Source organism: Saccoglossus kowalevskii, chromosome 9, assembly GCF_978046115.1.
Source record: "Saccoglossus kowalevskii chromosome 9, keSacKowa6.1, whole genome shotgun sequence".
Classification (NCBI taxonomy): Eukaryota; Metazoa; Hemichordata; class Enteropneusta; family Harrimaniidae; genus Saccoglossus; species Saccoglossus kowalevskii.
Genome location: NC_140649.1, coordinates 11,965,482 through 11,988,251, shown reverse-complemented (window position 1 = coordinate 11,988,251; position 22,770 = coordinate 11,965,482). Strand labels below are relative to the sequence as shown.

The following is a 22,770-nucleotide window of genomic DNA, read 5'->3' as shown; positions in this document are numbered from 1 at the left end:
TACCCGAGATGTTTTTTTCAAGTCCCAACATATTTTTGTCTGCCTTGAACGGATGTATTGTCACAAACCTATGATTGACAGTTATTTTGAAGACTCGCAGCGCTATATAAAACATGCTTTCTTTCTTTTAGACTGGATTCAAAACGTGTCCTAACATTAACTGCGAAAATGAATTTTACATATAATCATGACTGTATTACAAGAGAAAAATAGAACGCTACCGTTCTAGTAGTGCATGCACTTCAATACGTAAATGACAGTCGTGTTTCTATGGTCTAAATAGGTCCTGTCTCAATAACTCAATATACAACAAATGTGATATTTGGTTTATATGTGGTTCTATCGAAGAAAATACAGTATACGCATTCTCATTATCGAAAATATTATTTTCGCAGAGGACTCAGAGCAGATGCATTACGATGAATTGCGTCTCGGCACACTGTAATCTGGTCACAATCATTCCGTGCATTCACCAATAGCCACAGTTTAAGCCTGGAATTGATTACTATACGCCATAAGGTTTGCATACAGTCAGCACAATTAACAACAAGCTAAATAGTGTATTATAAAATAGTATAACTGGATTAAACCTGCGGGCGGATATCATTTATTCGTATCCCGGAGATAAGCAGATGGATGGATAGGAATGAAAAGCTGAAAATACAATACATACGTACATAAAAAAAGGATAAAGTAATATAAATCCCTGGATGCGTAGAGTGCAATCAGTAACCCACTCAGTCCATTTAACTCAGACGCTCATTTCATGTGTATTACAGTGTTCACAACAATTTCCTTATCCTCATCAATGAAGAGAACAGGGGGAAGAAAATGCCATGTAAGCCTGGGGATTACACTAGTATGGTTACAGACTACACAAGCTTATCATGATCAGCTGAACAATAAAAAGCACCTTTTAATGTATTTGTTTTAATATTGAAAATCACTTTCTTTGTTTTTTGAGGATAACAATCTATTTTATTTTTATAAATATTTCAATAAAAAAAAAATTTCTTTGCTTTTTGGAGGTGACAATATAATGACCTTCAATGTGCTTCAACATTTTAAACTTACTCTCCTTTATTAACTTTGACTGTATTAAAATAACAATATAATACAAATATTCAGTGGAACCATAGACCTTAAAAGACATGAGTGGAACAAACCATAGACCCTCAATGTTGAGGGTCTATGAACAAACTAAAAAGTGGGAAATTATCTAATTTTTAAAACTTTTTATTTATAGTTCCTGTACAACTGACCAATCGCAGTACTTTGTAACGGTGTGTACATGTATGCCAACAACCAGTGCTGTGTAAATCATGATGGACAACAAAGCGAATAGCTCCACATAAAAACAGGAGTTAGACAGGACTGCATGATATCACCCACCCGCTTTCTCATCATCATTGACTGCGAAGGAAAGCCAGGCACTGAACTTGAGAAAGTACAAAACTTCAAGTACCCTGGCAGCAACATTGAGAAAGAACTATCCACTAGAAGTGGACTGAAACAATAGGCTTTCAACAAACTGTGTAATGTTTGAAAGATCAAGGCCCTCTGAACCACCCCCAAGCTGAAGATCTACAAGTGAATGTCTAATCCGTCCTCTATGCTTCCGAGATGTGGAGAACCAACAAGAAGATTGAAAGCAGGCTGAGAGGGTTTAAAGGATGCTGGCTCCGCCATTTCCTAAAGATCCACAGGGAACGGCATGTCTGCAGGCTCACATGCATCAAATGCATCATAGATGAGGTGAAGCAGAGACGCTGGAGATGGCTGGGACATGTACTAAGAATGGGTAGAACCAGACACCATGACACTGCATGGGCACCACCTGGGAAAGACAGAGAGGCAGGCCTCTGGGCACCTGGGGAAGGAAGTGAAGGCAGCGGGGAAGACCTGGAATGAAATAGGATGGCTTGCCCAGGACTGTGACGGCTGGAGAAGATTTGTCGGAGCAAAGGGGAGTTAAAAACAAAATTATATATATATTTCATTTGTGCATTATGCTGTTCAAATCTACTTACAGCAAAATACTTAATTATCTCTTGGATTTTATTTTTGCTATTTTCGCTGAAGGGCTGATTCAGTGAAAATAAAATCCAGCGAATATACCTTTTTTCCTATATTTTACATTAAACTTTTCAAAAATTAGTGAAAATAAATTCCATACAAAATACCCAAAAAGTCTTTTCCGCAAAAATGTATTCCAGCTAAAATAAAGTATTTTACAGTATCCTATTTGCACAGTGACAAGCCAAAACACTTCTTTTAAGTGCATTTAATCCATTATACGATATTTTTGTAATGAAGAGGTCATGAAACATACATGTATGAACTAATATATGGGCTGAAAATGACGGCAAGTGATATGTACATAAACGAAAATGTTACTATATGCGGCAGCATGAAATCTATAGCAGTTTAAATTGAAAAAGAAACCAGTTATTCCAAAGCATACTGACTATCTGGCTGTAATGGATTCATTTAACGGGTGATAGTCCTGCTGCTTTGAAGTCTACAAGGAGAAGATTCAAGTCTTAAAATTACATCTCATTTCATAATTTAAAAGTGATGACTGTTGCTGTGAGTTGTGTTGAAAATGGATTTCGTGCAACGTGTAAAATAACATAATTTATTTACGCAAAATTTTAATGTCAGAGGTACAACGTCCAGTAGTTTAGCGAAAAACCACAATGAACTTTAAAAAAAAAAAAAATTATGTACTTGGTACTCGCATGCTATACCACAATTTTTACAGAATAAATTTTTTTTGTTTGACTTTATGAATATTTCTAGCAAACTGCACACTATAAATTGTTTCACTACATGTATGTTAAATTTCAAATTTTTAAATGCAATATTTTTCCTGCTAATATTTTGAAGCAAACTTTCACGATTTTTATGTATATTTTTTTAATTTGATTACAATTTTTGACTAAATTGACATAATTTCTTATGGGCTGCACGTTTTCACCAAAATTTTGGATAAAAGAATAAAAAAAAAAGAAATCAGATTTCCTTGAATTTTGTAATTTGCTTTTATTTCAACCTGCTGTCCACAAAACCCAGATCACTGTACATACTCAACAAACTAATTCCGCACAGCTTTTGAAGAGAAAAAATTCTTACAATATCTAAAAGCAATAAAAAATGCTTTAACTTTAGTCATATGTAAATTGTTCCAAAAATGTTTGCATTTTAAGGCAGTTTTTCTCCCAAAACATAATTTGTACTGGGAATAAAGCTGAAAATTTGTGTCCAAATCAGCATTTAACAATTATGAATTATCATACATTTGCCTTCAAACATTTAAACTCTTATTTCTTCATTTCAATATCTGAGATTTACCTTTTCACTATGAGTTCCCTCTTTTCATGACAAATGCTTATAGTCTGCACTTTCCTTCAGAAGATTGCGACAAAAATAGCCAAATTTTTGGAATAAAAACTGAAAATGAACTTCGAAATTATTGTTCATTTTCAGAAATATTGAAGAAATTAGGAAAAAAAGCAGAAAATTTGGACGAGAAAAGCTGGTGGTTAATTTATCTAAAACTATGAAGAAACAAAATTAATAAAGATTCATAAAATTGAATAATTCAATCAGTATTTGTTTTGAATGTGCCCCATGTTCAAGTATATTACATTCATGTTTATACAGGACTGAATATATACAGAATTTGCTGATCAGTAAAACAACGCATCATCATTCATTCAAAACATATCAGCATTAATTAACAATTCAAATTTTCACTTATATGACATAACTACATTGTATGTTCCCAACATTGATGTGTTCAAGGTTATTGACATCACATTTGAACACATTGCTTTATTTATATTGGACGCAGAAGCGATTTAACGCATGACGGAATCAGAATCCTGTCACTAAGCACAAATTTTTGCAAAGGGTTGAAGGTTTCCCTCGTTGCCATCTCAGGCTATAGTCTCATTAAATTATTATTACAAGCAGGAACAAGATGTATAATAATAAGTTTATCTCAAGAATACTGCAAAGTATGCACTCAGGCAGTATGGGAAGGCATGGACCTCTGCTGCATTCATGCATATTTTGCTGTATAATATAACTCAATTATTTTATTCTACAGTTGCACTTTGAGGTCGTTACTTTTTGATAGTATATTAGACAGTAAAATCAATAGACCTTACTTGCAAATGGCAGCAAAAATATCAAAGAGAGCAATATTTCCTACTGTTTATGAATATCAATGAATATGGCATATAATAGTCCCAACACCAAATATGGCATATAATAGTCCCAACACCAAATATGGCATATAATAGTCCCAACACCAAATATGGCATATAATAGTCCCAAAACCAAATATGGCATATAATAGTCCCAACACCAAATATGGCATATAATAGTCCCAACACCAAATATGGCATATAATAGTCCCAACACCAAATATGGCATATAATAGTCCCAACACCAAATATGGCATATAATAGTCCCAACACCAAATATGGCATATAATAGTCCCAACACCAAATATGGCATATAACAGTCCCAACACCAAATATGGCATATAATAGTCCCAACACCAAATATGGCATATAATAGTCCCAACACCAAATATGGCATATAACAGTTCCAACACCAAATATGGCATATAACAGTCCCAACACCAAATATAGCATATAACAGTCCCAACACCAAATATGGCATATAATTAAGATACTATTGAAAAATGCATGACAAATTTTCCCTGAAAAATTTCAAGAAAAAGCATTCAAAAATCTGAAAAATATAGCAGTTATGAAGAAATATAAACACATATATGCAAACAGACAGACAGACAGACAGACAGACAGACAGACAGACAGACACACAGACAGACAGACAGACAGACAGACAGACAGACAGACACACAGACAGACAGGCAGACAGGCAGACAGACATACATACAGGTTTAATGTAAAGGCTCTCAATGTGTGGAAGCAAAAACAGGAAATAAATATCACAGTAACGAAATGGCAACTTAAAAAGAGAGTATATATTACTGTATATACACCACATAATATAAAGAATATAGCAGTCAGTCTAACAGTCACAGGTACTCTCTTTATGTCGCGCAGCAAATTAATCAGATTTGCAGACACTGTAAAGTATGATACACTGTAGGTTATTGGCTTGACATCAATCAATAATTAGTGTCATGGGAACCGTAACAATGGATATTGATACAACCCAAGTTATCACAACATATATTGTCAATATATATGGAGTGGCAACTGAAAAGAATTTCCTAAAAATCATGTATCTATAACTACACTGATCAATGCCGAGACGTTACAGAGAATTTAAGGTCATTCAAACTATATAAACAAAAGTACATTGTAGGTGACACTGAACAAAAATGTGATTATTATTATTATTTTTATTTATATGCTAAAAGTATGAAGATAAAAATCTCCCAAAAAACAATTATTAAAGACAGGAAATGAAAAAATAGGTATTACTAGCCGTTTTTTTTTTTTATTTCTTGCTACACAGAAATAAAAATATTTCATTTTCTTCATTTTTACATACACAAGAATGAAAGAAATGGAATAAAAATATGGGGTCACTGTACTCAGTTCTAAGAAAATCAATGGATTGAAAAAAAGCATGTTTTGTCTGTTTTGGGGCATTTACCATGACTGCTCAGTGATTTATGATGATAAAAAGATTTATTGTCTTACAAGGTACTTTTTAATGTTTTTCAAGTATTAAAAAATTGAGGAAATGTGTTTTCATTGTGGTCTATGGAAACCGATGCTAAAATGGCATTTTATGCTTATTATTTAACAGTTTTTTTAAAAAAAAAGATTGTCAGTGAATCAAAAAAACTACTGATTAATACTAAAATGAATAATTGTAGAAAAATGTCATAAAATATTGCTACTGCCATAAAATGTATGCACATGTAAAAAAAAACTAGCGAGTAGCATTCTACCTTAAAAGAATGTTCCCAATTGTTTTTTCCTGATTAAAGTGGGAAAATTATGAAATTATTAAAATTAGCCAGAAGTTTGGCATAATTAAAGCAATGAATAAACAAGAACATTGTTACCAGTACTTTAAGAAGATGATATAGGATATAAAAAATATTCATGTTTTTATCCATTCATTCATTTTATCAACCAATCAATTATCCATTCATTCATTGTGACGAGGAAATAGAAAAAAAAACACTGCCGGCGAGTAGAGATGCCTACCGTGTGTTTCCACCAACTTGTCCATTGATGCTCTTAATGCTGGTGGTGTATTTCCGTTTGGAATTCTTGACAAGACATATGCCCATGGTGGTGACGAGAAAAATATCAGAGGAGATACTCCCGTCTATAGCTAACATTCATCTTTTAGGTGAAAATTGCAATCGCTTAAAGTTCTCCAGTTATGCTTGAGAAAGCACCGACACATTCAGCATCAGAGTGAACACGGTGCTTATTATGAACTGCATGACACAATTAATATCCAAGAAAGACCGGCCCACTGACGCGCAGCTGTTTGTCACTCATTCCCTGGAGACCATCATCAATTTAATATAAGCTCACATACACAAGCTTTATAGCGAGCACACTGAAAGAATAAGCATTGGCTATGACCCAGAATATTAAAATAAAAACAAGTTCAATATTTCATTGGGTATAAAATGAACTTGTATATAGATATATTATGATAATCATGTAGCCAATCAGCGGCTACATAGCTAGACAAGGAAATGCTTTTAGAGTTGATTTCCTGTCTAGTATTTTTCAATAGCTACATGTACAATCATTATGTTAGGTAATGTGGCTTAAGACAACATCTCAACGTGGAATATACTAGTATGTAGATACAATAGTACTGAGAACTAAAGGCATATGTGAATGCATAATGCAAATAGATTTTTTCGTAGTGTATTTGCTCTAATATAACCACATGCGCTTAATGTAAATTACAGCGGTGTGCCTATGGTCAAAATAAAATACATTTCTAAATCAGGGTTCCTACTGGTTTCAGTAAATAAGACTATTTTTGGAAACTTACTACACCTCTTTTTGCATCAAAATTTATGTGTTCATGCTGAAGCTGAAGTCGGTAGATAGCATGTCACCTTTGCGTAATTTTGAAATTCCTTGCATTATCAAGAAAACGCCTCATGTGGTCAAGTCAAAGTACAGGGGCTGACAAGATTAGGGTATTCAAAACCTTTTCAAAGCCTTGAAAAAGTAAAAATATAAAAATTAGATATTATTAGCTATCTAGCATGAAAGTAAATGTAGCTACTGCAGTATATTTGGTTTAGGTACATGAATATGCACTAAGAATAGAGCTGCGCTTCTAATAGAGAAAATATGGTATTTAGATTTCTATGATAAACAAAATGACAAACTAACAGACAATGTGGATAATATTGGATTCAAAACATAAAAAAACAGACCTTTGAGATTTCTTGGCAGTAATGTGAATCAGTTACGCCATGACAAAACATTAATAAGTATATTAATAAAAGCAAAATTTCATTTATTCATATTATGCATTGAAAAGCTTGGCTTTTTCTTAACCATGTGAACCCGAGTCAGAGTCTATTCAATCGTTAAAATGGTTTTACGTTATACAGGACTGAGAAAATAAAGTTAAATATAATACATCAAAAACATGCTTGAACTTTTGTATGCTTCATCACTATGGAAACACCAATCATTAAACTGTCAGGAATAGCCTTGATAGGATTGAAAAGGTATGGAATTTACAGAAATGCAAGAAAATGAGTAAGTTTAGATTGAAGGGAACAGAACAAATTAGACTGGAAGCATGCTAAGATGATCACATTGTCAATATGTGTCTAATCATCTCAGCAGCTCTGCTACTCAGAGAAATTATTCCATTTATTTGTAAGACTCGCAGTGTGCAGTAAAAGGCCATGTAGGCGTACTCATTAACATATAGTACACTCTGACACTAATTCAACTCTCAAGCTGGTTTTACCTTTTCATGAAAAATTACAATTTTTACTGTGAGTATCATTGGCAAAAATAATTTTAACTTACCGGTAATTCGTATTTACTGAGTACGTAAATAATATGAGACATATTTAAACTGATTATTCTACACAGTTTACATATACCATATTTGCTCTATTAGAAGCGCATCTCCAATAGAAGAGCATACATGTATATACCAAAAATTGCATTGACTGTATACTGAATCATTAAAATATACATTTACAAATTAAAGCTGCTATTAGACCAACTACGGCATGTTAGTTTTGACAAGTCATTGTCAATGACACGTCCCCGTTCCGTTCATATTTGAGTGACATATACATTCAAAGCAGATCATGACCGAAATCTCGGTCTGATCCAAAATGCACCTGCATATGTACAACACATTGTACTAAATCTGAACAAAATCCATCCATGCATGACTGAGACTCGGTTCCGGAAGAGTGAAAATACGTGATTTTGATGCATTTTCGGCCTTAAAATGGCCATCATTCAGCTATTGTTAAGCGGATCATGAAACAAATGCACATATCTATTTGTGACATGATGTACCATGTGTGTGTGAAGCTTGAACTTGATCAATCCAGAAATGTCTCGGATATGGAACTGAATTCTTTAAAACAAAATGGCCGCCAGTCGGCTATTTCGAACCTGATCCGAAAAAAAAAATGACGTGCATCAAGGTCCTATTATGTTTAATGTATGTACCAAATTTGAACAAAATCCGTCCATGCATAACTGAGATCTGGGTCCGGAATGGTGAAAATGTGCGATTTCAATGCGATTTCGGCCTTAAAGCAGCTGCCATTTGGCTATCGTTAATGAGATCATGAAACAAATGCATATACATATTTGTGACATGATGTACCTTGTGTGTGTGAAGTTTGAACTCGATCAATTCAGGCATGTATCAGATACGAATCCAGAACTGAATTCTTTAAAACAAAATGGCCGCCAGTCGGCCATTTCAAACCTGATCCCCAAAAAAATGACGTGCATCAAGGTCCTATTATGTTTAATGTATGTACCAAATTTGAACAAAATCCGTCCATGCATAACTGAGATCCGGGTCCGGAATGGTGAAAATGTGCGATTTTGATGCATTTTTGGCCTTAAAATGGCCGCTATTCGGCTATCGTTAACCGGATCATGAAAAAAATGCATGTGCATATGTCCCATATAATGTGTGATGTATGATTGAAGTTTGAACTTAATCGGTCCATGCATGTTCGAGATACAGGTTATCACGGACGCACGGACGCACACAGGGCAAACCATAAGTCCCCGTTTTCGGACTACGTCTAAAAACTACTACTAAAAACAAGCTAAGCTATTCTAAGCCAGGTAAAAACTAGCTAAATGTTGAGTTATGATTGAACTGTAATGTAAATGAGTACACAACTGTACAGTTTTATGCCTGGATATGCAACCTTGTACAAAAAAAAATGTTTGTACAGTGCATATGCATCTCAGAAAAAATATATGCACATGAACTCTTCAATGTCACTATTTGTGCATTTTGATGATTACATGCACCCCATTTGATGTACACCTATCTATACATTATGTATTTACCAGCATTAAGGTACATGTATAGTACAAAATGTAGTTATGGGCACAGCCAAATAGTAACCAAGAGGGCTTTGGGGAATTTACAAAAATCATTGTTTCGTTTGAGTATCCATTCTCTTTATTTATTCTCTTTTATATATTTAATCAAATCTTTTTTTTTTTACCTTTTTCCGAACTTGTTAATCATGTCCATCCCTGAGCAGCACAGCTATGTGCAATTGATATAAACTGTTATTTAACATGAAGGATATATAGCATAGGTCTCTTGAGTCACTTACAGTGTTGTAGCAATAAAATGAAGACTTATGGTAGTGTTCACATGCATGTTGAAAACACCTTTCCCTAACAGTTTTTTTTAACACATCACATACTTTTTTTTTCCTATTCACTTGGATGCTTTAAGCAAGCGATGTGTTATTTCATCAGGCAGGAGAGCTCTGCAGTAAAATTTCTCCTCTATTTTCATCTAACCACATATACAGTTAATATTTGCAGTCCATGTTTTCCAAATACTGGTAAACCACTAAAAATATTTACTCAGAAAACTGATCCTGGTATTAAAGAATAATATATAAATAAATAGAATAAAATGATAAATATAGCTATAAGTGATAGAATTTTAGAAAGGAATTTGAAAGTACCAGTCAAAAATATGCCAAACAGATTATTTTGGGCATTATTTTTGACAAAATTGTCACAGAAAAAATGACAAAACGGAAAAATAGTTGCCTGTCAATTTGACAGACTGCCAGGTAGTTTTTTAAAATTTCCAAAATCAATTATTAATTTTTTTTACCATTCATAAAATTAAACTTACATAAATTTTTTCTATTTATTTTCAAAAATGTTGATCTTGGTTCAAAATTAAGAAAGAATTTTAGAAAAATAGATAAAACTGTGCAAAAAGTTGCACCAAAAATGCTGAGAAAAATGACAGCACTTAAAGGGTTAAATCGGTGGAGTCGTCACTTGCGCATGCGTCAGATGGCCATAGCGTGTAATCGTTTACAGACAAGCGTCTATCCATGAACCTTTGCATTTTTAGCGTGTGTTGTTATCGTTCTTTGGGACTCAATTCTCGCGTGTGCGTAGTTGACAACCCTCTCGCTTTAAGTATATGAAAGAAGGTGACACTGTGAGCATCATTAGCTCTATTAGTAATGTATGCACTTTTATGAATGGTAGCTATGTCCAATATACTAGTACTGTGAAACATTAAGAATTACAGCTGCTATATTCTATTCTAATGAATTGATTCAATGCATGAATTAACTGATTTTAATTCAACCAAATCTCATCATCATTTTTCTTTTTCTTGAATTTGTTATGTCCACTTCTATTAAACATTAGCTTCTGATAGAGCAATTACAGATACATGTACAAGTTGTGCTAATTTTCGGGTGAATGAAATACACAACAAAAAAATCATACATTGATGTACTGATCTTCAAAACATCTAATACGCTAGTTATGGATTTAGTATTTTGGTGATATAAATATCACATATTATCAATAAGTGTTAAAACAAAGAAAATCAGGTCAGAACACTCCCTACAACCACATCATACAGTTTTTATTTTTCCTTGAATACCACTCACCAACAGTCACTATAAAAGGTAACTCACCTAGATTTTTAAAATACCAATGTGACAAGACACCAACAAAATCAGTCCTGCTAGACAGCACACTGCATATTAATCGTATATACCGGTACTATAAAAGACTTTATTTTTGCTGAATCAGGGAAAATAAAATTGAGCAAATATACCTTTTTCTTCAGATACTGATACAGGGAAAATAAATTCCATAAAAAACACTCAAAAAGTCATTTGAGTGAAAATTAGTTCCAGTTAAAATAAAGTATTTTACGGTAGATGTGAATGTTAGGTATATTTTCAAAATAGTATGATGCTTTATCTGACTGAATAGTCAATGACAGTGGCCACAGAAGCCGCAATGTTTCAGACAAACAGTCCCTCAACAACGAACTGTGGGCTATATAACCAAACTATAATGACTGCATGGATTGCCGTGTCCTGATTTTAATTTACTCTGTTAGAACTGCCACATTATGTTAAATTGACATACATTAAGTCTCCTGGGTAACATGAACTCAAGTTTAAATTGAATAAAAACTCAATGAGAAGTTTTTACCAAGAACTCTAAATTGTAAGCAGTAATTTCAAAGTCATTTTTGTGTTCACCGATCCTTTACAAATTTACTGATCGCAATGGATTTTCCTGACAAAGTTTCTTTTTTGTTAGCAGGCCTTATATACACCAGGAATAGTGAAAATGCAAATTGAGATTTCTCTAATTTCTGTACTGTCAAACATGGCTTGTGAGCTAGCATGTTATTTTAGCTAATCTGTAATTTGACTATTTCAAAAGTAATTTTTTACAATGTGATTGTTGGCACTTAATCTAAATTCATGCATTGAATAAAATATGCTAAAATAGCATGCAGTTAATTTAAGATATTTTACAGTATCTTGTCCTTCATCTGTAAACTTTCAATTTTTGCACTTAAAATTTGGAAATAAATATAAAACATCTGTACTAGTTTTTGACAAAAGTTGCACCTCCATAGTCACATCCAATGATCTCTCAAAACATCAACACATATTAACCTCAACCTGACAGTTTTAAAGTGCTATGTAAAATGTTCAAGTGGGGAATCCACTGTCCAAACTGTGAAATTAGAAGTATGATTTTCATTAGTAAACTTTAAGTACTGAATATTATTTTTTTTTTTAAATAAATCTTTGAAACTAACGTTCATTGTTAATTAAGCAGATTTTGTTATAACTACATACAAGCATTCTCTAGCATAATCTATTGTATCAAATTTCAGAAAATTATACTTTGCGCAGAAAAACATGTGCAGTCATATACAACTAGATAATTCACCTTATAATCCTCTATAAACTTTAACAGGCTTTTAAGCCAAGCTAATCTTTATAAATATGACCCCCCTGACCTCTGATTGTAGTGTACACGTAAACGTGTGTGCAAATACACTTGCCTTGTTTCGCGGGGCACTGATTGCTCTGCAAATTAGTACACACATGACTTCAACCTTATCACCACCAGACTTTCAAGCCCAAATTTTTCTGCACTTTTTTCTTCAATATTTCTGGAAATGAACCCTAATTTTGGAGCCAACATACAAAATTTGAGTCAATTTTCATTTTTTATTTCTGTACAAATCTTCTGAACGAAAGTGCAGACTATAAACAAGAATATTTCACAAATTTTTCAAGAAAAGAGAGAACTCGTGGTGAATAGGTCAATGCTCTTAATACTAGCAGTCAAAAATTAAAATACATTTTTTATAATAAGTTATCAGTAAGCTGTTTTTTATTTTTTTTTGCCCTCTGGGAGTGCGAGATATGTGTAAACAAGTGAAATATCAGAGATGAATAGTTATATGCCCTAACACCATTGTGTTCATCTTGCAGTGTGAATTCACAGTAATAATGGGCAGTTGATGCAAACATGAACAAAACACACTTCTCTAATGGTGCTCATTTCAAATTGATTAAGCACACGTTTTACAAATTCTATTTCTGCTTATTCAATTCCCTTGATTCATTTTCATATAATAGGTCAGCCTTATATATCACCATGGCAACCTAATCAATTACAAAACATATTTAATTGAATATAGTGAAAGTAATACCTTCTATTTTCAACATGTATTAATTTACAATTATTATGTTAAAACTACTGGATCTTACCTGGGTATACATCACTATAGCATGCCATTGACCTCCAATATATTACAACATAGATTTGGATTTATACCACTCAGGAGTGAAAAGAACCATTAATTGACAATTTTTTTTTAATTTTCCGCCCTTTTTGAATAAATCCGTGAAAATACAATCCTTTAGGTCATTTTTGTTTTCTATATTTCCTTATAAAAATAAATCAGTGAAAATAAACTTCATACACAACAGCAAAGATTTCTTGTCTGTGAAAATCAATTCCACCTACAATATAGTATTTTACATCATTTGAAACCGAGTCAGGTTCTGTAGATTCGGTGTACTAACATTCTTTTTTTCTATTTTTTTTTACAAGAAATGTTAACATGCACCCTTGAAACTAAATTTTGCTTGCGTAAATACAGCTGTATGATACTGTACATTTATTTTCACTGACATTTAATGTTGATGTTTTATTCACTGGGTTTTAAGTTCACAAACTTGGGAGGAAAACAATAAGTTCTTAGACTATTGTTATTTTACATGTTCACATGGATTTAATTTTAGTGGATTTTACTTATTTATGAAAAAAAGTGAAATTACAGTACACATTATTACTCATGCAAGTAACTTTCATAGGAAGCAACAATGACTAATATTCTCAACTAGTGTCAAACAACAACTACTGTAAAATAATTTGTTTTCACTCAGAAATTTATTTATTTATTTATATATTTGTTTATTTATATATTTATTTATATATTTATTTATTTATATATTTATTTATTTATTTATTTATTTATTTATTTATTTATTTATTTATTTATTTATTTATTTGTGTATTTGTTTATGTGTTTGTTTGTCTATTTACATTCCTTTCTTTTCCACTAACATAATCATTATGAAGATAAGATTGAACACATCAGATCAGCAGAATACAGCCAGTAGTCAGTCAAATCTAACTACCATCTACTTTGAACAAAATACAGGCTGTTTTTTTTTGGGGGGGGGGGATTTCATTAAAAGAAAAATTTATACATGTGGACAGACAGTGGCTTTCCAATAATTTAGGGAATACCGAGATTTCCATTTTTCTTCTTACTAGAGAATAAAATACATAGCTGCAAGTGATGTGCCTATGAAGTATAATCTGCATTCCATGCAATATTTATATTGTGTAAAAATTCTTCTGCCAACAGTGGCTATTTTAAATTCATGGCTAAATTTAAAGTCAAGGTGAAAAGTGACAAAACACATTTCTATCAAATATGAGAAGATATCTTGTGAAAGGTCAGAACAAGTGCAGGAAAATAGTGGTGAAAAGGTTAGTGAGCCACATCACATTAAAGTATACAGTAGTATCAATACACAATGCCATCTAATGATCTTTATTAGGAGTACACAATACCTAATGGGAGTTGCGAGAAAATTCTAAATTAAAAAAGAGAGCTGCTGACAAACGAGACTTCAATTATCGTTCAACTATAAATGTGATGAGAGCATTGAATAGATGCATTGTATTGATCTGACCCATTGCTGACATCTGTAATTAGTGTAGAAACTATTGATATCAATGTTGTGATGGCTAGGCTTGATTTATACAAAGTTATCTCGGTATAAATACTATCTACCAAATGAATGTACGAGATGCAGTGATGATATCTACAGTTACTGTGTGTCATTTTATGAGCTGTTATCTGCTCTGCTCTGCTGCATCTTTTATGTATTAACCCATTAAATATCTCATTAACTTCTAGCAATATTAATCTTCAATAAGTTCATGAAATAGATAAAAAAAATATACAAGCAAAAATGCTGTATGTGCTCAATGTAAAAGCATATTCATATTTAGTATTACTAATAAACCTGTCATAATTATGAATAGTCCTTTTATAACGTGTTTGTCATGAAATACGGATTTAAGAGAGTTAGATGTTTAACAATGTTTGTTTCACAGACCACCGTCCCTGAGGGACGGTGCACAGACTAAAGACAATTTAATCAAGACAGCTCATCATCAATCATAGAGGGCGCTGTCTACAAAACTACACAGAAAAGCTTCCTCTCTGCAATCAAGCTGTTTCATTTAAGAAGATACAAGCTAGGCATACAATGTACATTGGCGTGAATTTCAGTGTATATTGTGTGGTATCTTTGACTTTGTTATATCTGTAGTTCGACATGTACTTTTAATTATTGGAGTAACACATTCACGCATCATGACAGCGTTTTTATTCGGTAATCTCATTGTGCTATGTACACTGACATGAGCTGATCACTACTTTCATTATAAATGTCACTTTAAGGTTGGCTTTGAGACAGAGAAGTCATTTGTCTGTCTCCTTTTGCATGAGTCTTGGTAAATCTGGAATTATGAATACTTTAAAGTTCTCCAGAAAATGCAGAAGATGAAAACGTTGTAGCGACAAGTTACAAACTATGATATTTAATTTTTTTGTAGTGCTCTTTTTACAGTAGAAAAAAAAAATCTGATATTAAAACTTACTAAAAACTTATTTTGACTGTATATTTGTATCGAATGAGACATCATCTAATATCAAGACACCACTATTGTTCAAGGATATAAAACAAACAAACAATATCGTGGAATAAAATTCTATTTTTTTATCCTGGGAAAGCAAAGCTTGTAGAAACAAACAATCTTGCAAAGGTGCTTTAAGCCATGTGACCAAGGGCTGCAAAAGCTGTACCCAGACCATAAAGTTTTCATGAAAGGGTTCATGAAAAAATGCAATTAATTTGAGCTAATTGTCTTTCATTTATCTTAATTGTTTTAATCCTATTTTTACAATTTCATTCAAAAATTCACAACGTCAAAAAGACATACAAGCATTCTAATAACTATGAATATTAACACTAGCAACACGATGTATCGGTAACTGGCTGAAATCAGTTTTGAGTGAACGCTACTCAAAATCCATAAAAAGAAATGTTGTCCAGATATGGTCAACAAAGCTGAGCGTGATATTATTCTTTATGGACTGGATATGGTCCATAAAGGTTTCATCATATACATGTACCTTATACATGTAGGTGTAATTACAATTTTACCATGCCGTGACCTCAAACACACGACATAATTTAGAATGACACGTTTTGTTTTGATTGATGAAAGCAGGGCGCACTGGACCAGGGATAATTATTGCCCTGATGTGAGGGGGCACTTCCAATAGCGTTACAAGGACGTTCATTGCGTTGCTCATCAGTGTTGTAAAGCCGGATAATGATGTATATGATAAGAACATCAACACCTGTGTGTTGACCCATTTCTGAAGTATTGCCGAATCACGCCAACAAAAATATACCACAATCATGAATCAAAGAAAGCTTAGAAAGAACTCCCATGTGCTGAGAGTATTGGAGACACATTAAATATAATTTGAAATTACTTAGCTGAAAACTAATTATGCAAATCAGAAAATTAATATGACCAGATTTGATTGTAAAACTAATGAGGTCTGCGCAATGTAACAGAAAATCTATGTCTCCAAGTTTAATTGAAATGTGATTAGAACCAAAAAACCAAAAAATTATGAATTATTATGCTTATTAGGGAATTAATATGAACAGATTTTTACCCCAAACTAATTAGGTTTGTACATTGTCCTAGAGCATCTTTGTACTAAGTTTCATTGAAATGGAATAATTATTACCGTGAAAACTCCAAAATTTCGACCCCTCTAAAAATTCGCCCGGCTATTTATTTGCCGGGTTTCGGTGTTTTATTTACCTCCAAATTTTCGACTCCACTAAAAATTGCCGACTCATTCTTATTCGAAAATTGCGACCAGTTTTAGTTTTCCCCCAAACGAAAAAAAAAACGATGTGAGCGTTCAAACGGGACCTTCCTCGAAGGCATGAATCCGGGTTTCTGATTGACTGAGAGATTTTTATTTTATTGGTAACGAAAATATATTCTAAATAAACGAAGTTTCAAATAAAAACGAACACAAAAATCTCGGCATGCTGCGTTTCTGAATTGTTGATTATTACTGTACTCAGTAGTGATTATAATAATGTACACAAAATAAATTTGTTGAATGGTTATGAAATACAAATAAAAGTCAACTTAGTTTCATCGTAAGCGAATGATTCCGGTCTCGTATACTGTGGAATACTTTATTTTCGCTGGAATTAATTTTCGCTGAAAAGGCTTTTTGGGCGTTTTGTAAGGAATTTATTTTCACTGATTTCTGATGAGTTTAATGTGAAATATAGGAAAAAAAGTATATTCGCTGGATTTTATTTTCACGGAATCATCCCTTCAGCGAAAATAGCGAAAATAAATTCCAAGCGAAAATAAAGTATTCTACAGTAAACGTTTGATGCTGTAGGATATCCGCCATGTTCTCTTAGGTCAAATAGGTCAAATCGCTAATTAACCAATCAAAAAGCTGGATGATGCCAACGTGTTCAAATTACCATAGCTTATTTAAATAGATTGATGTTGTAGTACGATATTTTGGCTTGGATTTTGATGCGAAAACGGCATGATTTTTTTAAATAAAAAAATTAGTTGTTTTTAAAAAATAAACTGGTCATCTGAAGAATAATTTAACATTGTTCACAGTGATAACAGCTCATTCTCGAAAGGAAGCTTACCCGCTCACGCTAGTCACGATAAAAATCATACACGTGTACTCTTGAATAGACAAACGTCAATGACTACGGTAAAACTTAGACTCTATTTTAGCCGGCAGGATTGATTGAAATGTCCGAAAAATGACGCCAAAATACACCTTAAAAGTCCCATTTTATTTTCTTAAATCCCATTTTATTTTTTAATCCAAGGGCGAATTTACGGCAGAATTTGGTCCCTCAAATAACGGACACGTGAGCTTTGATTCTAACCGGATACATTGCACTGGGTCGGGGAGATAGTTTGCTAAACTTCCATGCATCTTTTGTCCAATGGGTACCTGTACTTCGAACATTCGCAAGTTTTTCTAGGTAGTGCGAGACAGCTTTGTCTTTTGACCTATTAGTTTTGTGCTGACCTCTTCTCCGCGTCTTGATGTTTTGTTTTGCTTGTCATAATACTCACTGATTGATGACTTTGTTTAGATTTTGAGTTACAACTCGGCCACGACCTTTGCTTTTACCGTGAAACATGAGCAAGTTTACGTCAATTGACGGACATTGCATTTTTTAAAAACTAATGAAGCACACTGTCTATCATCCCCATTTTTTCATTTGCTGATTTCTATTCTGAAAAATTCGACCGTCCGAAAATGCACCTTAATTTTGACTCTAAAAACACGTCACATATCTAACACCAATTATTTAAAACCGGTCGAAATTTTGGAGTTTTTACGGTACTTTAGATATCAGTGTGAAAGCTTAAAATTGGTTAATTATGCAAATTAGGTAATTAATATGTACAGATTTTAACCCACAATTATTCAGGTCTGTCTATTGTCCTACAGCATCCATGTACATTCATTGATATGTGATGTATAGTACCTGAGATATCAGTGTGAAAGTTGGTTAATTATGCAAATTAGGTGATTAATATGCACAAATATTTACCGGAAACTAATTGGGTCTGCATAATTCTAGATTCATTGAAATGTGATGATTAGTACTTTAGATATCAGTAGAAAAGCTGAAAATTAATTATGCAAATTAGGTAATTAATATGCACAATTATTTACCCTAAAACTAATCAGGTCTCTGCATAGTCCTAAAGGATCTATGTACCAAGTTTCATTGAAATGCGATGTATACTTGAGATACCTGTGGAAAAGCTGAAAATTAACTAATTATGCAAATTAGGTGATTAATATGCACAAATATTTATCGAAAACAATCAATCTCTGCATAGTCCTTGAGTATGTAAGTACCAAGTTTCATTGAAATGTAATGCTAACTACTTATATCAAATGCTGAAAATTAATTAATTATGCAAATTAGGTAATTAATATGTACTGATATTACCATAAAAACTATCAGGTCTGTGCAGTGTCGTATGACATCTATGTACCAAGTTTCATTGAAATGTGATGATAAGTACTTGAGATATCAGTGGAAAAACCGAAAATTGACTAATCATTATGCAAATTAGGTAATTAGTATCCACGGATTATTACCAAAAACTAATCAAAACCTAGCATGAGTTCAGAGCATCTATGTACCAAGTTTCATCAAAATCCAATGAGTGGTTGTTTAGATATCAGTGGAACAGTCATGGAACCACTAAAAAATAGCTAATTATCATGCAAATTAGGTAATTAATATGCACGGATTTTTACCAAAAATTAATCAAATCTGCGCATATGTTCAGAGCATCTATGTACCAAGTTTCATCAAAATCCAATGAGTGGTTCTTTAGATATCAGTGGAACAGTCATAGAACAGCTAAAAATTAGCTAATTATCATGCAAATTAGGTAATTAACGAGCATGGATTTTTACCAAAACCTAATCAAATCTGCGCATTGGCCCAGAGCATCTATGCACCAAGTTTCATCAAAAACCGATGTATGGTTCTTGAGATAGCAGTGGAACAGTCGGACACACATACACACACACACACATACACACATACACACATACACACATACACACATACAGACACACTAACTGCAAAGACTCCCATTTTGTGCTTCGCACATGGGAGTCAAAAAAGGAATGACTTACCGAATATCAGTACCAATAAGGGAACATCTTCTAAGCAGAGATCTTGCTTGAGAATTTGTTAAATCTCGCATCGATTCGCTATTGACGGCCGTTATATAATCGCCAACTTTAATACGTCCATCTATATCAACAATGCCACCACGGGTAATGCTCTTGACAATCACACCATTACCTTTTTCAGCTGCTGTCATAAAACCTAGTGAATTCAAGAAAATGTTTGTTAACGACTTGAAGCAGGTCCAGAATAAAGCATAATATGCAACATAATTGCACCAGGGATTGTGTTAGCATTTTCGTGTAGCAAGTCCTGATGAAAAAATGAACTGGAACTTGCAATATTAGTCAGTCTAATATTTGGGGTTCGGGAAGCAGGGTACAAGGTTAATTGCAATCTCTGGCACAGACTAACGTAGTCAACCTCTAGTACATATAAATGTATATGCAGTACTAAATGAACATTTGGATATCAGTATTGAATTAAAGCAAACACACGTATATGATACAATTTCTCAATAAATGTTAGCATTAGGCAGTAATTGCATTTATTTTGGTTATACCTTTCCTTCTTTAAAAGCCCCACTAATCACCCCGGCCCTCTCAAATAACCCCTATTCAACCCACCACTCTCAAAATGCACATAATTATTCTCACCTCCCTCAAAACTATGATTTATCCCACACATGAAAACCCACACTATCAATCCCACCCATCTAAATACCCACACTATCCATCCCACCCATCTAAAAACCCACACTATCCATACCACCCATCCAAATACCCACACTATTCATCCCACCCATCTAAATATCCACACTATCCATCCCACCCATCTAAATACCCACACTATTTATCCAACCCATATAAAACCCACACTATTTATCCCACCCATCTAAAACCCACACTATTTATCCAACTCATATAAAACCCAAACTATTTATCCAACCCATATAAAACCCACACTATTTATACCACCCACCCAAATACCCACACTATCCATCCAACCCATATAAAAACCCATACTTTTCATCCCACCCATCTAAATACCAACACTATTCTTCCCACCCATCCAAATACCCACACTATTCATCCCATCCATATAAAACCCACACTATTCATCCAACCCATATAAAACCCACACTATTTATCCAACCCATATAAAACCCACACTATTTATCCAACCCATATAAAACCCACACTATTTATCCAACCCATATAAAACCCACACTATTTATCCAACCCATATAAAACCCACACTATTTATCCCACCCATATAAAACCCATACTATATATCCAACCCATATAAAAACCCATACTATTCATCCAACCCATATAAAACCCACACTATTTATCCAATCCATATAAAACCCACACTATTTATCCAACCCATATAAAACCCATACTATTCATCCAACCCATATAAAAACCCACACTATTCATCCCACCCATATAAAACCCAAACTATTTATCCAACCCATATAAAAACCCATACTTTTCATCCCACCCATATAAATATCCACACTATCCATCCCACCCATCTAAATACCAACACTATTCTTCCCACCCATCCAAATACACACACTATTCATCCCATCCATATAAAACCCACACTATTTATCCAACCCATATAAAACCCACACTATTTATCCAACCCATATAAAACCCACACTATTTATCCAACCCATATAAAACCCACACTATTTATCCAACCCATATAAAACCCACACTATTTATCCCACCCATATAAAACCCACACTATTTATCCAACCCATATAAAAACCCATACTATTCATCCAACCCATATAAAAACCCATACTATTCATCCAACCCATACAAAACCCACACTATTTATCCAATCCATATAAAACCCACACTATTTATCCAACCCATATAAAACCCATACTATTCATCCAACCCATATAAAAACCCACACTATTCATCCCACCCATATAAAACCCACACTATTTATCCTACCCATATAAAAACCCACACTATTTATCCAACCCATATAAAACCCATACTATTCATTCCATCCATATAAAACCCACACTATTGATCCCACCCTCCTAAAACCCATGCTTTCATCCAACCCATATGAAACCCACACTATTTATCCCACCCATATAAAACCCACACTATTCATTCCATCCATATGAAACCCACACTATTGATCCCACCCTCTTAAAACCACACTATTCATCCAACCCATATGAAACCCACACTATTCATCCAACCCATATAAAAACCCACACTATTTATCCCACCCATATAAAACCCACACTATTCATTCCATCTTTATAAAACCCACAATATTGATCCCACCCTCCTAAAACCCACACTATTCATCCAACCCATATGAAACCCACACTATTTATTCCACCCATATAAAAACCCACACTATTTAATTCCACCCATATAAAAACCCACACTATTTAATCCCACCCATCTAAAACCCCCACTATTGATCCCACCCTCCTAAAACCCACACTATTCATCCAACCCATTAGAAACCCACACTATTTATCCCACCCATATAAAAACCCACACTATTCATTCCACTCATCTAAAACCCCCACTATTGATCCCACCCTCCTAAAACCCACACTATTTATCCCACCCATATGAAACCCACACTATTTATCCCACCCATATAAAAACCCACACTATTTATCCCACCCATATAAAACCCACACTATTCATTCCATCTATATAAAACCCACACTATTGATCCCACCCATATAAAACCCACACTATTCATCCAACCCATATGAAACCCACACTATTTATCCCACCCATATAAAAACCCACACTATTTATCCCACCCATATAAAA

At 33.6% G+C, this 22,770-nt stretch overlaps 1 protein-coding gene across 1 annotated transcript in view; it reads right to left on the bottom strand.

Moving 5' to 3' along the window:
• Window positions 1-22,770, bottom strand: part of LOC100370730 (multiple PDZ domain protein-like) — a 203,125-nt gene that overhangs the window by 153,013 nt on the left and 27,342 nt on the right. Inside the window, exon 18 of the mRNA XM_085503929.1 lies at window positions 19,942-20,137. Within this exon, the coding sequence (XP_085360055.1) occupies window positions 19,942-20,137 (196 nt within the window). The remainder of the gene's footprint in view (window positions 1-19,941; window positions 20,138-22,770) is intronic.